Source organism: Phodopus roborovskii, unplaced genomic scaffold (genome assembly GCF_943737965.1).
Source record: "Phodopus roborovskii unplaced genomic scaffold, PHOROB, whole genome shotgun sequence".
Taxonomy (NCBI): domain Eukaryota; kingdom Metazoa; phylum Chordata; class Mammalia; order Rodentia; family Cricetidae; genus Phodopus; species Phodopus roborovskii.
In genome coordinates, this window is record NW_026126447.1 from 30,513,084 (window position 1) to 30,530,296 (window position 17,213).

The following is a 17,213-nucleotide window of genomic DNA, read 5'->3' on the forward strand; positions in this document are numbered from 1 at the left end:
AGACTAAAGTGCTGAGGGTAAATAGTGGTGAAAATGGGCTCAGTGAGTTACTGTTGTCACCAAGTATGTGCATGACAATACTCCTCTTTAATGTTCTTCAGAACCTCGGATGCAAATTACTTCTCTTACTTTATGCATAACAAAACTGGAATATAAGTGCTTTATATTATAGAAGTAAGTGTTTAAACTTGGAGAAGAACTCAAGCTTAGGGGCTGGAGCGATGATTCAGAAGTTGAGAGCATTTGCTACTCTTGCAGAGAACCTAGTTGTGTTCCTAGCACCTACATGGTGACTCACAGCCGACTGTAACTGCAGTTCTAAATCTAACACCCTCTTCTGACCTCCATAGGCACCAGGCACAACATAGATCACATCCATATGTGCAGGGAAAATATGCCTACACATGAAAATAAATAAAAATGTTTAACAAAAAAAGAACTTAGGTCTGTTAGACTCCAAGGGTCATACTGTGTACACTGATATCACTGTTTCCTGTGGTACCTTAATAGACTCTGTAACTTCCCTTTCTCCCCCTCTCTTCCTATCCCTTCCACTTCCTCACTGTCACTATTAGTGTCCATGATCCTGTGTGTGTGTGTGTGTGTGTGTGTGTATATGTGTGTACATGCCTGTGCCCTTGCTCTACTCTTAACCTTTCATTTAGATGCATTGCCACAGGCTGTCTTATAAAGAGGACTTTCTTCTTTCTCTTCCTCCTCCTTTTTGCCACTACCTCCCGCCAAGAGATTTATATTGACTGATGGTTCCAGGTCCTGGTCAGATAGTCACCCTTCATGTTGACCTTGTCAACTGTCCAGAGGTGGCTCAGGGACTCAAATAGTGAAAGATGGGGAGTGCTTGAGAGACCCAGCCAAACTGGACTGTGGTGTTATTTTGTTTGTGATTTAACAAATTAAGCTTGCCTGAATTCAGAGTGTGGAGCTAGGCATATTTGTTAGCTATAGACACCAGACGGTGGCACACACCTCTAATCCCAGCACTTGAGAGGCAGAGGCAGCCTGATCTACAGAGTGAGTTCTGGTACAGCCAGGACTACATAGTGAAAATCTGTTATGATAAACAAAACCAAAACAGAAAATTAGAATACAGGTGTAGCTCAGTGGTAGAGCACTAGTAAGCGTTCCCAGACTGTTGATCCCATCCCTCATTAGAACAACAATCAGGACTGGGAGTCAGAGACCAGATGTTAGTGTAGCACGAATTCTAATTGGTCCTAATTAGAGTCGGATATTAGAGGGTGAAAGCTGAAAGACCAGAGAAACAGAGCAGCCAGCCACTAGAGCTCTTGCTTCTATGAAATCCTCAGACCGAATAAGGGCCAGCTCCTGTCTCCTCCCACCTTATCATTTCCTCTCTCTGTCCAGCCATGTCACTTTCTGTTTTCTCCTCCCTAGTGCTGGAACTAAAGTTGTGTGCCTCCCAAGTACTGGGATCAAAGGCACCAGATCCAAAGAGCTGGGTTTAAAGGTGTGTGCCACCACTGTCTGGCCTCTACGGTTAACTAGTGGCTAAGTCTGCACTCTGATCTCCAGGCAAGCTTTATTAGTTAGAGTATAAACAAGATGTCACCACATGTTAGAGCAAAAACTGAACACTGATCAACTAGAAAACTACAAAATGATGACCTCTACGCCAAAGCTAAGGATAGAGACCAAATCTCTGTGTCCCCTGATAGCCAAGAGTTAACTGCTAATTAGTCCTGCTTCCTCCTTCATGCATAGAAACTTCAGGTGTTTGCCAGGCACGGGTGAAAAAGAGTAATAGCATTTACCTTATACTTCTCCTTTCCCTTCCTGAAGCCTTCTGAATCTGGCCATTTGTTATCTGCAGCCATATATTCAGTTACAAACACTGAGATCAAGTAAATGCTCTAGTTTCTGCCCGCTGGCAACAAATACAAATATGTTGGGACGCGGGTCTTATTGTCACATGCCATCTCTCTTCGGCCTCAGATTTTTCAAGTCATTTAACAAATATCTTCCTTAAATACCTAAAAAGAAGTCCAAAATTGATACATTTATTTTTATGGTCTTTCCCTGAATTGGGTAAAATTGCCTTTGTCTTGATCATTTTGAGAACGCCACCATTTCATCATATTACTTCTCATTATTGCTTCATCGTTGTTGTTATTAAAAATCACTACTGTGCCCACAGCCTCTTTGGGTTTACAGTTGGTATTACTTGCATCAGACCCTTAAATGGGGCTACCCCATGCCAGGTAATGCATGAATAGGTCCTGTTATCACTGAGCTAGTGGTGCCCTGGTTGGGCCACATCAAGCTCGGGGCAACCCTTTCTTTAGGGAAATTAGTGATGAAGATGGTAGGCAAGCTGTTACCACTGTCTCTGGCATACTTTAGCCGATAGGATCAAAAACTATCATTTTTGTATGTGTGTGTTTCTGTCTTTTTAGTTTGTTTATGTTGATACTAGTGTCTCTGAAGTCGTGTCACAGCAGTGTCTTTTATTCCTTAATAATTTCCTGTAGCACCTTAACACACACCCAGATCTTAGGCAATTGAAATCCATTTTCTCTCCTAACAGTTTTGACTTTAGGTCAAGGATGACAGAAAATAAATTGATATGGGAAAATATTTTCTGGCTTCTTTTTATAGCTTGGGGGAAATGCAGTCATTTCTCTTTAATATGTGAGGAATTGGGATGTGCTTGCTAGCTGAAAATAGGAAATCGATTTAGTGATGTGTACCAAGAAAGCTAAGAGCATTAAATGGTTGGGAACATTGCATTGTGCAAATAGGCTTTTAAGAAATGGAGCAAACCATGGGTATTTCCTAACTCTCACCCAAAATATGCTTATTTTATGACTTCAACCCTGAATTAGGTACAATTATGTGCCTTACTTATTTTCATTGTTCTACTACTAGCTTATAGTCTCATTGGTACTTGGCCATGATGGTTACTTTACTCCTTTGCTCACTGCCTCCTAAGATTTATACTTGATTCACTTGCTTAAGACTCTGAAGTCAAGCAAAAGAATTATCAAAAGCATACCTGGCTTCTTTTAAGTCAGAAACTCTGCTTTTCTCCCAGAGCCTGTGTGTGTGTGTGTGTGTGTGTGTGTGTGTGTGTGTGTCCTATGGTACTGCAGTATTGTTGGTGTACTGGATTGCATTGTTGCAGTAGAATAGTCGGGAAGCTCTGTGGATCGATGGCACAATTCATGTGTAAAAGAAATTTCCTGTTAGGCTCCCAGAAGACAGTGTGATTAAATCTCAGCTCCTTTACCCTTCCTTTCAATTCTAATGTGGGGGTTACTGAATTAATTTCAGAAGGCATTAGCATATAATTACCATGCACACAGAATGAGGCTTACACTAGAGTGCTGGCTTTCCCAGAGCAATTAGGCCCTGAAAATGTGCAGGCTGGGGCATGGTGCTGCCATCTGAATATAGGATTTATTTATAACCCTGTGTACCGTGCAAGTGTGGGAAGACAGGCCAGTGGTGCGCCCTGCAGGGGGTGTAAGTGCTGGGTCAGGTTAAAACTGAAGCAGGAAGGAACAGAATTGGTGGCACAATGGATTAGGCTGCTGTATGGAGCTGTGGGACCTGTGGGACAGCCTAAATGGAGTTCTGTCCAGTATAGGGACAGTGGAAAAGAAAAGTCATGGGTACCTCTCACACCTTCCAGGGTAGGAGTAAATTCAGATCTTGTCTTGTGACTTTGTTTCCATAAGAAAACAATCCGTAAATTCAGATCTTGTCTTGTGACTTTGTTTCCATAAGAAAACAATCCGCTGTAACCACAGAAGTAAAGTGACCACCCAGGTGCTTACCACTGCTTTACAAAGGCTTCTCTTGGTGTTGGCACTGGCCCACAGCCTCTGTTCACGGTCTCTGTTCCTTGGCAGCAAGTTAGATTTGAAACATTTTAGAAATCTTAGATGTGATTTGTAAACCCAGTAAGTAACTAGATTCTGTGCATCTGTGGTATAAAATCTTTTAATTTACACTCAAACTCATGTCATCCACACTACCACACCCAGGTATATTTATCAAGTATTGTTAATGAAAGAACTTTGCCCTACAGTGCTGCATGTAATAAAATCTCCTGGTATAGAAACAGTAGTGTGAACCACAGGAAGAACTGAAATAAAATTATGTTTCCCAATAATTTTCTGACAGAAGTGATACTTACTATCTAGTCATGCAGAATTGATTGACCAGGTATTTTTGTTTTTCTTGTACTGTGGCAGTGACTTCAAATGGCTTTGACACTTTAGATATAAATATATTACATATTAAAGCAGTGTTTAGCCAGGTGTAGTGGCACATTCCTTTATTCCCAGCATTCAGAAGGCAAAGGTAGACATATCTCAGTGAGTTCAAAGCTAACCTGGTCTATATAGTGAGCTCCAGTTCAGTCAGGACTAGAAACTGAGCCCCTATCTCAACAAAGATCTTTATTGAGTTTTAATACCCGAAAGCTATTTAAAATTGAATTGATTAAAGCTGACACAAATGAGCATTGTGAAAAGATCTTGTATATAACTTTCACACATGCTAAGGTAAAGTCATCCCATTTTATGATTCTTACATGACTCTGTTTGTAGCCTGAAAAGCTCACAGAGCATGGGATGATGGCTTCGTGAGTAGTCAGCCTCACACACAGTACAGAGTGCTGATCGCCATAGCATTGTGAGCCATAGCTATCTGAGCCTGCTAACTATTTCCTGACACAATCAAAGGTGGATGGATTCCTGACTATGGAGGACTTGCCATTACAAAGGGGCCAAGAACTGGGCTCTGTGGAGGGAGTTGTGCAAATACTGAGTCTTAACGCCCATCAGAGTTGCTAAGTCTTTCCACATGAAAACATATCTTGTCTGTTAGCTCACAGCAACCTGCAAACAGAGAGACTCGGGCAGCAATGGGCAGGTCAGCACACTGACTCTACCACTGGGGTCTGTCTTAGTTCTGGATGAAATTCTGGGCAGTTGTAGTTTGAATGTCAAATATCCCTATAGGGTCGCTTGTTTTGGCCACTTGGTCCCCAGCTAGTTACATGATTTGGGAAGGTTGTGGATTATTTTAGAAGTGTCCATGGTGGCTCACATCTTTAATCCAAGCACTAAGGAGGCAGAGGCAGGTGGATCTCTTGAGTTTGAGTTCAACCTGACTTACATAGAGTGCCCCCCCCCAAAAAAAAAAACAGAAAGTAGCCTGGCACTGGAGGAAGAAGTGAGTCACTGGGGTGTCCCACTCCCTCTTCCTGACTGTGGATGCTTCCAGCTCCTGCTACCATGCCGTCCCTGCCTGCCGCTACCACCACCACCCTCCAGTGGACACTGTCAGCCAGAATAAACCCTTTCTCCTTTAAGTTGCTTTTGTCAGTACTTTTTCATAAGAGTAAGACAAGAGGTGTAGCAGATGTAGGTAAGTGAAGTTAATTCAGAACAGTTTAATGTATCTACTAGAGTTTTGTCCTGGAGTGAGAGACACATCTGTCACCTATAGCCACTTGAGGAGTTCCTTCAAAGAGCACCACTCAGATGAAGGTGAGATTCTTGGCTCTATTGTGGAAAAGTATTCAGGACAAGTAGGTTTGGAGCAAAGCTGTTTATTTATGGGCCAGGGAGATGGCTCCATGGGTAAAATGCTTGCCATACAAGTGTGAGGACCGGAGTTCAGATCCCTAACACCCATTTAATTGTTGGTTGGGTTTGGTAACTGCCTTAGTTAGGGTTTCAGTTGCTGTGAAGAGATGCCATGACAGTGGCAGGCAAACATTTAATGGGGTGGCTTACATTTTCAGAGGTTTAGCATTATCATCATGGTGCAACAGGGTGGGGAGGAGGCAGACATGTGCTGGGGAAGTAGCTGAGAGTTCTTCATCTTGACTCACAGGCAATAGGAAGTTGTCTCAGACACTGGGCGTTTCTTGACCATATGTGAGACCTCAAAGCCTGTCTCCACAGTGACATACTTACTCCAACAAGGTCACACACCCCCTTAATAGTGCCACTCCCGTTGTGGTCTATCATCTTTCAAACAACAACAGTGACCTTCCTGTAATTCCAGCATTCAGTTGGCAGGGACAGAGGATCCCTAGAGCAAGCTGGGTAGCTAGACTATTTGTATTGTTCAGTTGAGAGACCCTGCCACGGTCAATACCATAGAGAGCAGTCAAGGAAGACTCCTGAAGTTAATGTCAATCCTCCATGCACACACATGCAAACATGCATCTAATAGTACACACAGAGACATTTTTTAAAATAAAATTATAATTACATATAAACACAGGCAACTAAGGGAGAGAGACTGCCTCTTAGAAAACAGCAGGTTCACATTAAAGGCATGGGTGTGAACTCTGAAGAGTCATACTTAACTTAGTATTAGCCATGTATATTATTTTGGTTACTTTCTTTGTTAAATGCATTTCTGAGAAACACTCCCCCCTCCTTTTTTTTTTTTTTTTTTAACTTTTGACAAGTCAAAAGAATAATTTGTTACAAGAAAATTAAGTCAAATTTTGACTAAACAAAGTTTATAATTTTGTTTGTAGAATTTTTAGAAATACATAGGTTAGTAGTTGGGAGAAAAATAAGTTTAAAGTCAATGGTCACAAGCACTTAGGTCTTGAGCAAGGTTAGTTGCTATGTAACATCCTTTATTTTAAATACCTCTATAAAATGGGAATATTGTCTCTACATATGTAATTAACACCCCCCCCCATACAAACACACACCTTTAGAGTTGGTCTCACTATGTAGCCTTGACTGGCTTGGAGTTTTTCATGTAGACCAGATTAGTTTTGAACTCACAGACATATGACTGCCTCTGCCTCCTTAGTGCCCAGGTTAAAGGTGTGCACCATCACATCTAACCTATGTAGACTTTGTTTATGGCAAATGTGTTAGTTGTGTAAAAGTTCTGGACTCTTAGCTGGTAAAAGACTCAACCAGACTCAAGTGAAAGCCTCCCGTTGCTTCCTAAGGTCCCCAAACGTTTTCTATCCTGCCTCAGTTTCTCATATCGCAATTCTGTATGATGTTATCCATTTTAAATTGTAATGCCACTATGTTCATTAGAAGAGGAATGTAATGGACAAAACCATGCTCCTCTATTGAGAACCAGAGAAGGAAGGCAGGTCCTCCTTTGAACTTGTCCATGCACAACGTGTGGGGCTCTGAGTTTCATAACTGAAGAACTTGCCCTCATTTCTGCTGTAGACTTGGGGTTTTTTTTTTTCCAGGCATAGAAACTATTGCATAGTTCACATTGAGTGTCCTGGTTCTTTCTGCCTGAGCTTCCAGCTGTGAAGTCTTTAGCTCTATTTTTACCACTTCTCTTTCTGATGACAGTTTGTTAGGGGAGGAGTTTTGAATTATTTAGTTGCACCTCGTTGTCTTTCTGTCCCTTAAGTATTTTGGCTGAATTCTCTCCTCTCACTGTTCTGTGGGAAGAATAACAATCATTCTTAGTGTTGTTATCCTCATTGTTGCTCTCACAGAAGCTCTGAGCTCTCTGCAGTGAGCCAAATTGTCTTAAGACCATAGAGAGAAAACAGAGAAAAAAAATGAAGGTCTATTGGTCATTTTTCTCATTGCTATGACAAAATACCTAACAAAAGCAACTCAAGGAAGGGAAATATCAAAAACAACTCAAGGAAGGAAGAATTATTTTGTTTTATGTTTCAAGTGGATATGGCTCACCTAGCAGGGATGTTAGTCGGGAATGTGAGGTGTCTGGTCACAATCAGGAAGCAGAGAGGTGATGGCTAGTGCTCACATTGTCTTTATCTTTCCCCCTCTGTTTTCAGCCCAGAACCCTAGCCATGAGCTGGCTCCACACACATGCAAAATGTAACTTCCCTCCTTAATTACATCTATCTGGAAACACCCTCTCAGTTGTGTCTCTTAGGTGATTCTAAATCTAGTCGCGTTAGCAATGAAAATGAAATATCAAGAATGGAAGAAACGGCTCACTAAGGAAAATTGAAACACAGGGATCGGGCGCCTGCCTGGGAAGGAACATGCCCTTTGGGATTGATGGCTCCCCTGCCTCTGGTTTCTGCGTTTCTTCCTGCTGTGTAACATGACTGGTGACCATTGTACTCCTCTCTTACAGCCCTTGTTTTTTCAGATCTACCTCCTCGACTGTCTTATGACTGTACTGAGGTACAGCCTGGGAAGAGACACACTGAGGTTGGCCACACACACACAATTGGTTTACATTTGTATAGTAGGAATTTCCACTTTGCTAATTGTGCAGCAAGACTCCTCATAGATGCCCGAAGCCACAGGTAGTGCTAGCCTTCATAAGAAGGCTCATTTCCATCATCATTGTTGCTTTGTTTTAGTTTGTTTTTGTTTTTCTTTTGTGTTTTAGACAAGGACTCACTCTGTAGCCCAGGTTTACCGAGACCTCATTCACTAGCTAAGTGCTATATTATTAGCCTTGTGACCTGGGATTGCAGACATAAACCCAATACCCAGATTATACTACGTTTCCCCCCTCATGACAAAGTCGGCTTTGTAAATTAGGCATAGTGCAATATTAACAGTAACTCAGAAAGTATAACAATGAGACAAAAGTACTATAATAAAAGTTTCACAAATGAGTTTTCTGTTCAAGTGTATTACTGTGTTTTCCTCTAAAGGGAACATTTCATGGCTCTCTTTTGGACATCTGAGTCACCAGAATAATGTTTCATGGCTTGTGGCATTTACTAAGTAAAGTGTGTCTGCCTGAGCATATTTGGTCTGAAAGCTGAGTAGTAAAACAGCAGGTGTGCACAGTGAGGACCCTGGACAAAGGCTGCTTCTGTCTGTAGTGCAGAACCCAGTTTGTGACCTATGAGACATGAAAGGGCAAAGGGACTCTGGGGATGATGATGACAGCCTGGGGAGAGAGGGATAGGGTCAACAAAGAGGGTTTGTGTGAAGGACAGATCAACTCTTAATTGTGATTGGATTTCAGATTTTTTTTTTTCAGACATGTTTCTTTGTGTAGCCTGCTATCTTGGAACTCACACTGTAGACCAGGCTGACCTGGAATCGGAGATACACCTGCCTCTGCCTCTTGAGTGCTGGGATTAAAGGTGTGCACCACCACTCCCAGTTCCAAAAAACTTATTTTTTAAAGTATGGAGTATTTCTAGAATTTTTCATCAAATCCTTTTAGACCACATTTGATCTGAACCCTTAGAAAGCAAAAGTACATATGTGGACATGGGGGTCCACTGCATGTGTTGGACACTATTCTTACCTCTCATGCTAGCAAACATGGACGTTACCAGACTTTAAGCCACCTAGCAGATTCTGGGTATGTATATTGTACATGAACATAAGGAAGTATGAAAATAGTGCTATTCTCTGATGAGGAGAGAATTTCTTAAAGATTTATTAGCATGTACTGTGCTATAGTAACAGTATTCATTATGACATCTTCATTCACGTATGTAATGTATTTTGATCATATTTTCCCCCATTACCCTCTAGTCCACTCCTCTTGATTCCCATTCTCTTCCCTACTGGTCCCCCTTTTACTTTCTTGTACTTTTGTTTAATTATTGGTGACTAGAGTTGCTTATGGGAGCATGAGTGAGGGGTGGGTGGGTGGTAAGTGTTTGAAATTTCCTCTGCCTCTACCATGCTGAGAATTGGAAGGTGGGGACATTCTGCCTGTGTGGGGAGTCATTTGGGATAGTGTATGGCTGACTGATTACATTAAGGATTAAGAGAAACATAGGAGCTCCCTGAGACCTACTGAGTATTCTTGTGACATGTTCTGGTGGCTGTAGACTTACTCCAGGCTTTGGGATCTGGAGACTTGGGCAGCATCACTTTATACCTTAAACTCTTTTATAAGGCATTGAGCTTATGAGTCTCTGTGTCCTCATTACAGCAACACAGGCCCTTCTGTCTCAGGGCCTGTGTGGCAGGGTCGTGCTAGACTACATGAGGTATGTGCTAAATGTTCTTAGGTGACAAGGATGTCATCGTTCCTCTGTAGGAGAGCTGTTTAATAAGGTGGCTGTTGACATGGGAAACTGGGCCTAGGGAGAAGGCTCATTGGGTATAAGTGCTTGCCAATCATGTTTAATCAGTTTAATCTCCAGAATCCACGGTGGAAGGAGAGAATCCACTCCTGCAAGTGGTCTTCCACATGTGGTACATACATGACATACATGCACCGGCGAGGGTCCTCATACACACAGACACACACCATACACACAATGCTAATAAAATCTGAACAATTAAAAGGAGAAAGACTGTAACTCTAAGGAAGTAAGGAGAGTTTTGGTGATTGTGTTTTGAATATCTGTAAAGCATTTTGAATATGAGGGAAATATAGTAACTAAAAATTGGGGTAGATTTCTAATGTTCACATTTTTGTGAGAAAGAAATAACCTTAGGCTAAATATTACTATGATAGGGCATCTTACGTTGATATTCTTTTTGTTTGGATGATTGGTTTTTGTTTGTTTTGAGATAGGGTGTTGCTATGTACCTTTGGCAAGCCTGTTGCTTGCTATATATACTAGGCTGGCCTTGAACTCACAGAGATCCACCTGCCTATGCCACCACACCCAACTTGATATTCTTGATAAAGGAATTCCAGATTGCTAGTAACCTGAGTCCTTTTTGCTTATCTAGCTAAGAATTCCATTAAGAGTTAGGCCTGGACTGGAGAGAGGGCTCATTTGGTAAAATGCTTGCTACACAAGCATAAGGACCTGAGTTTAGTCCCTAACACCGTGTAAAACGTCAGTCGGGGTGGCAAACCCCTGTAGCACCAGTGCTGAGAAGGTGAAGACAGAGGACAAATCCCTGGGCTCACTGGCTAGCCAGCTTAGCCTACTGATAGAGCCCAAGTCCCAGTGAGAACATGTCTAAAAGCAAGGTGTGGAACTGGAGAGATAGGTCAAAAATGAGTGCTTGCTCTTCTTGGGGATAGGAGTTTTGTTCCCAGCACCCACATCACACAGCTCACAGCTGCCTGCAACTCCAGCCCCAAGAGATCTAATGTTTCTGGCCCCTGTGGCCTACACGTGCAAACACACACACACACACACAAAAAAAAAAAAAAAAAAAAAAAAAAAAAAAAACAAAAACAAAATTATTAAATAGGAGTTAGATAGTCCCTCGAGGATAGACAGACCAAGTTGGCCTCTGGCCTCCACATGTATTTACCTGCACAGGTACACATGAACATGTACACACACACACACACACACAAAAGACACATACCCTCAAAGGTTATGTTGAGGTATCTTCAGTTTCTTGGCAAACCATCATTTTTCTGCAGTATTAATAGGAATTCTTGTTAAAGGTAGATTATTTATCTATTTATCCCCTCTTATTGTATGATGGTAATAGGACACCATCCATCTTCTCTCCCTTTCTTCTTTTTATTTTATTTCTTTATTTTTTAAGGAAGATATGATTATTTGTTGATTATTCCAAAGCTGTGTTTTACACACAGATGTCACAAAGTAGCCCAGGCTAACTTCCAGTCCACATACCTGAGTCAGCCTCCCTAAGCTGTGATCACAAGCATATACCGTTCCATAGATGATCAGTGGGAAAGCACTTGCCACACACACTAGACCTGGCCTGGATCCCCAGAGCCCATGGTGGAGGGAGAAGACTACATTCATGCCTCCATGTTCATGTCATGACAGGCATATGTGTGTGTGTGTACACACACAAAAAAAATAAAATGTGATAAAAAAATTTAAAATATAGATACCAAAAACTGTCACTACAGAGCCCACATGTTGGGTATTGTTCTTTAGACCCACACAGGAGCTTTTATTTTAGAAGTGGTTATCTGACACATTTTCCACTGAATACTACTATCTTTTTATGACCATGCATCAAGGTAGATGTGACCTTCATCAGCTCTTTTTAGGGTGATTGTTTTCAATTGTTGCCATGGTGACAGATGGATTAAACCTAGTTTTCCTGCTTTTTCTTAAGTCAAAGTATAGCTAGGTTGACTTTTTTTTTTTTTAAAGATTTATTTATTATGTACACATTGTTCTATCTACATGATAGAAGAGGGCACCAGTTCTTATTACAGATGGTTGTGAGCTGCCACGTGGTTGCTGGGAATTGAACTCAGGACATCTAGAAGAGCAGACCACTGAGCCATTTCTCCAGCCCTAGGGTGACATTTTAATGCCTAAGTATAAAACCATGAAACAGAATTATTTAACCAAGAGTTATCTGGCAGTTGGGTATGGTGCTATATGCCTGTAATCTAAGGCAGTTCATTAAGACCTTGTCTCAAAATAAAGTTTAGAGGTTTGAAATGTTCTTCCATGGATGAAATTTTGATAGGTGTGATGGTTATAAATATAATGTGTTGATTTTCTTCCTTGTTATTTACATTCAATAAACATTGTCTTAAAAGTTAAAGAATAGATTCTAATGTCTTAAACTATGATGTTCAGATGTTCAAAGTAAAGATGGGGGAAGGGCTCCAATTTCATTGTCAGTCACTCACATAATGAGTTTCAGTTCAGCTCCCCAATAATAGTTTATCAGCTTCTATAATAGATCGTTTTGCTTTAAAAAAGAAAGCATGGGGGGGAGATAGTTGAGTGAAGTAAATTATGACATGATGTTCAAATCTTAGGCAAATCTGTTTCTTGAACTAAATTTTAATTTTGTATAATTAACATTTTCAACTTTAGCTTAAGTTAATTAACTTTTACTTCCAATTTTATATGCTGTTTGAGTAGATTGAATTGAGCTGCTTTCAGCATAAATTTATATTCCTGTTCAGACAAAATATGGAAAATTAGGGGTACTTGAAAACTTTTCTCTTTAATATTTTTGCATAATTAATTTGATGGAAACAAACCAACCTCATTAAAGACCTTTAAAGTGAAAGTTTGTACAGTGTTAGAAAAGAATTTACATCCATTTACTTTGGCCGATTCTGCACTAGATTAGCCCTAATTCTACTTCTGCTGCAAACTACGAATACTGGGATTGATTATCCCACCCTGGTCTTGCTTTTCCTCACTATGGAGGCAGAAAGCCACCCCTGAGAGGGAAAGCATGTGCATGGAAACCTTCAGTGTGACTCACTAGCTTTGACAGTGCAGGCATGGCTGTAGCCTGGAACCTTGGAATCCACAGTTGCTATAACTTGTTCATGAATGGGATTTTAATTATAGAGCGTGGGAGAAAATTAGCTCACCAAATATATCTATTATTGCTTTCTGGGACCAGGGGTCAAGAGCTGAAGACAGAAGTTAGTATCTAGAGGGTTATAGAAGTCCCCCATTGTCAGTGATAGGAAGATGAAACCCAAAAGCCACTCAGCAAACCAGAATGGCTGGTCAGGCATGGGATGGAGTGATGGGTACCTTTAATCACAGTGCTCAGGACATTGAGGCAGGAGCATCATTCACAGCCAGCGTGAACCACATGACAAATTCCAAGTCAGCCTAAGCTACATAGTGAGACTTTGTCTCTAAATAAATGATTAGATGATGATGATAGGTGGGTAGATACATAGATAGATAGATAGATAGATAGATAGATAGATAGATAGATAGATAGATAGATAGGCAGGCAGGCAGGCAGGCAGGCAGGCAGGCAGGCAGAAGGATATGAGCAGGCAGGAAAGGAAATAGTTACAAAGAAAGATTGGGCTGGGGATATGCCTGAATGGTAGAGCACCTATTTAGCATGTTCTGAATAGGTCCTAGGTTCAATTCCCAGTACCACAATAACAATAATCAATAATAATAATAATAATAATAATAATAATAATAATAATAAATGCCTCATAGAAATTTCCTGTGACAGAAAATCTATCTCCTTTTTCTTCTTTGTGTGTTCCAAGGCAAAGATCTGGGTATCTGAGAGCATCAGACTCTGAGATTGCAAAGGTTAGGTTTAACATAGATATTTAGAATGACAAGAAACTGCGTCAGTGGAGTTAATGCATTTCAAAGAGCAGAAATTAGTTCAAGCAATTGCCATTGTTACTTTGACCACTTTGAGCGACTATAACAAATGCCAATGTGGCTGAGGTCACACACACACACACACACACACACACACACACACACTTACTTCTCAGTTCTGGAGACTGGAGACTGGGAAACCTGAATCATGGCACCAGCCTCTGGACTCTGGTGAAGCCTCCTTCCTGGATCCCTGACAGCCAACCTCCTTACTGCTGTATCCTCCCATAGCAGAGACATTCTTTCTCTTCTGTCTCCCTTCCTCCCATCTTTTCTCTTCTTCCCACTTCTTCCTTTCCCTCCTTCCTTTCCACTCCCTCTGGTGAACAGAGCCTCTTGGTGTATCCCAGGCTGACTTCAAACTCAGAATCCTCTTGCCTCAATCTTGCCGGTGTGAGGGTTACAGGAATGAAGTACCACATCAAATCATGTGCCTTCTTGTAATGCTACCAATGCAATTGATGATGAGTGCTTGGGTGTGTGTGTGTGCGTGCGTGCGTGCGTGCGTGTGTGTGTGTGTGTGTGTGTGTGTGTTAGAGAACAACTTGTTAGAGTCTGTTCTCACTTTCCACCATGTGGGTCCCAGGTATCAAACTCAGATCTTCAGACATGGCTGTAAGTGCCTCTACTCACTAAGCCATCTTACTGGTCCCTGGCTACATCATTTTTAGAACCAGAAAGAAGGCGTTATTGAAGCTTTTTGTTTTTGTCTAGAGGTCTTAGGTTTTCCTTTTAGATTTTATCAAGTAAAATCCGGTTCCCTGTGTCTTGAGTAGCTTGCTCTGTTTCCAGTATTCCACTTTGTAGCACTGTAGGAAGCAGCAGCAGTGGACACGGCACTGTTCAGTCAGAGCTTGTCTTGTTACTGTTAGAGCCTTTGCATGATGACTAAGTTGGAGAAGATGGTATTTAGGTTAGTGTTCAGCTGTGTGCAAGCAGTACATATTTAATGTGTGGAAGGGCCTGAGTTTAATCTCCAGCACCAAGGAGGAAGAAAAGAGTGTGCCTCCCTCCCTCCCTTTCTCCCTCCCTCCCTTTCTCCCTCCCTCTCTTCCTCCCTCCCTCCCTCCCTCCCTCCCTCCCTCACTCCCTCTCTCTGGAAGTATTAGTACATTTGTATTAGTATTGGAAATCTGGGGTATAATCACATTATTAAATGCATGACTATTAAAGATGAGTGTCAGAATATGTGAAGGGAGAATTCCTTCAGGTGTCAAGAGCATATCCATGATCTGTGGTAGTTTCTCAGAACCACTTGGGAACAGCTGCTTGAATTCCTTTATCGAATAGGAAAGCAAGTCAGAAATAACTGGAAGTGTGGGAGTCAGTGCATTTCTCTGATGTTAATGAGCTCAGCCAGGAGTAAAACACAACAGAATAAGAGGCAGAATGAAAAAGTAGCCTGCTAGCCGTGGCTGTACCTCCCTAGGCACCCGGATGGACTGGCTTCCAAAGACAGTTAAAAGTATTCTGCTTCCATCCCACACTTTGAAGTGTTTATTTCCCTTTGCTTTCTCATTGTAGCCACTGTGATGAAATAGTGTTTTCAAAGATACATGAATTGTGTCCAGATTCAACATTATAGAGACATCCAGGGCAGATGGATTAAGCACCAATTTCAAGATTCCAGTCCCCTTGAGTATAATTGAGTGTACTGTACTGTTCCTAAGATTGTAGAAGTTATCAAGGCCACAGCTACATAGGGCTAACATAACCATACAGGTCACTAGTTCTGTATCAAACACATGAGGGGACCAGAACTGGATGGATGGTAAGAGAGAATGATTGTAATTGTTATATATCAGTGGGGAGATCTGAAATGAAAACATTTTAAATATACTGTTATATCATATTTAGGTGACTCCAGTCAAATTACAATTCCAGTACACCTTGAACATAAACAGATAACTCATTGGTTGTCTACAGTAAGATGTCCTATATAATTAGTTGACCTAAAATTCAACTTCAAGCAGGTATTTAATATTAATCTGCTATGTAATGACCATGACACACTTGCAGTACCATGTTAAGTGAGCCCTCCTAAGCTTTGTATATACTGGAGTTGGTTGTTTTCTACATTCTTTAGGAATCTGGAAAAGCCATAGAAGATGAATTATCTAATGTAAAACTTTGCATTGAGCTCAACTACCATTCTAGTTAAGTTTAGCAACAGGGTCAAGGAGTTTAGTACTTTTTCTCTGTAGCCACAGCTGAATTTAGGAGACTTTTCATAGTTGCTTAGAATTCTCTTGTGAACCTGTAGTATAAAGAATATTGAAACTTTTTACCATTAATGAATACTATACACACACTTTATTGTTTAATCACAAGCACATACATACATACATACATACATACATATATTCATTGTGTAAAAAATATATGGGCTGTATTTTTACAAGTATTTTATTTTTTTTCCCAAACAGATAAACAATCAGGTCCTTTATGGAAGGAGTCATCAAAATGCATCTGCCATTATTAAGACCGCCCCAACCAGGGTCAAACTGGTTTTCATTAGGTAAGATAAATAAGGCTTTGAAATATATAGTCTCCTCTGCAGAGACCATTATTGGCATAAGAATATTTTATTTTAGTTTTGTCTAATGAAGTCCCTGTATTCTACACTTTCCTTTTTTTGTCACTATGAAAACTGTAGATGGTTTGAACTCTTAAGATTTTTCTTGCTTTTTCATGTTTCACAAGATGGAATCGGTAGTTGAGTTTATATATAACCTTTTAAAAGTATCTGTATGATGGATCTGACATTCTGTAGATTTGTAATGGAGCCCTCTCCCTGTTTTCACCATGGCTTTGTATTTGCTGGTTCATTATTGTCTTCATGAAAGAACCAACAAGTAGAGAATGTAGAAAAGTATAAGAGCGTCTTAGAGGAGGGCTGGTCAGGGATGTGGGTAGATTGAAGGAGTAGAGCACTTGCTAGATCCTGGCTGCATCCCCAGCACCAGGTATGTTAGTGTGTGCCTATAATTCCAGCAGTTGGCAGAGGTTGTGGGGGGTGGTCAGAAGTTCAAGGTCATGCTTGTACACGTAGAGAGTTGGAGGCCAGCCTGCTGGGTGAGACATTATCATTAAGAAAAAATGTGCTGGTGATTGATGTACCTAGGAAACTTAGCTCTGAAGTCTGGGATTCCACACACAGGCCACCTCACCAACCAGCTCCTACAATGCTTGTCAGTGAGAGCTGGGGTCTGTACGTCTTGCAGCCAGTTTTCTGTAT

The 17,213-nt window shown here is 41.0% G+C and overlaps 1 protein-coding gene across 1 annotated transcript in view; it reads left to right on the forward strand.

Annotated features, from left to right (window-relative positions):
- Patj (PATJ crumbs cell polarity complex component) overlaps window positions 1–17,213 on the forward strand; it is a 292,270-nt gene that overhangs the window by 148,511 nt on the left and 126,546 nt on the right. Inside the window, exon 28 of the mRNA XM_051188206.1 lies at window positions 16,402–16,493. Coding sequence (XP_051044163.1) covers window positions 16,402–16,493 — 92 coding nt within the window. The remainder of the gene's footprint in view (window positions 1–16,401; window positions 16,494–17,213) is intronic.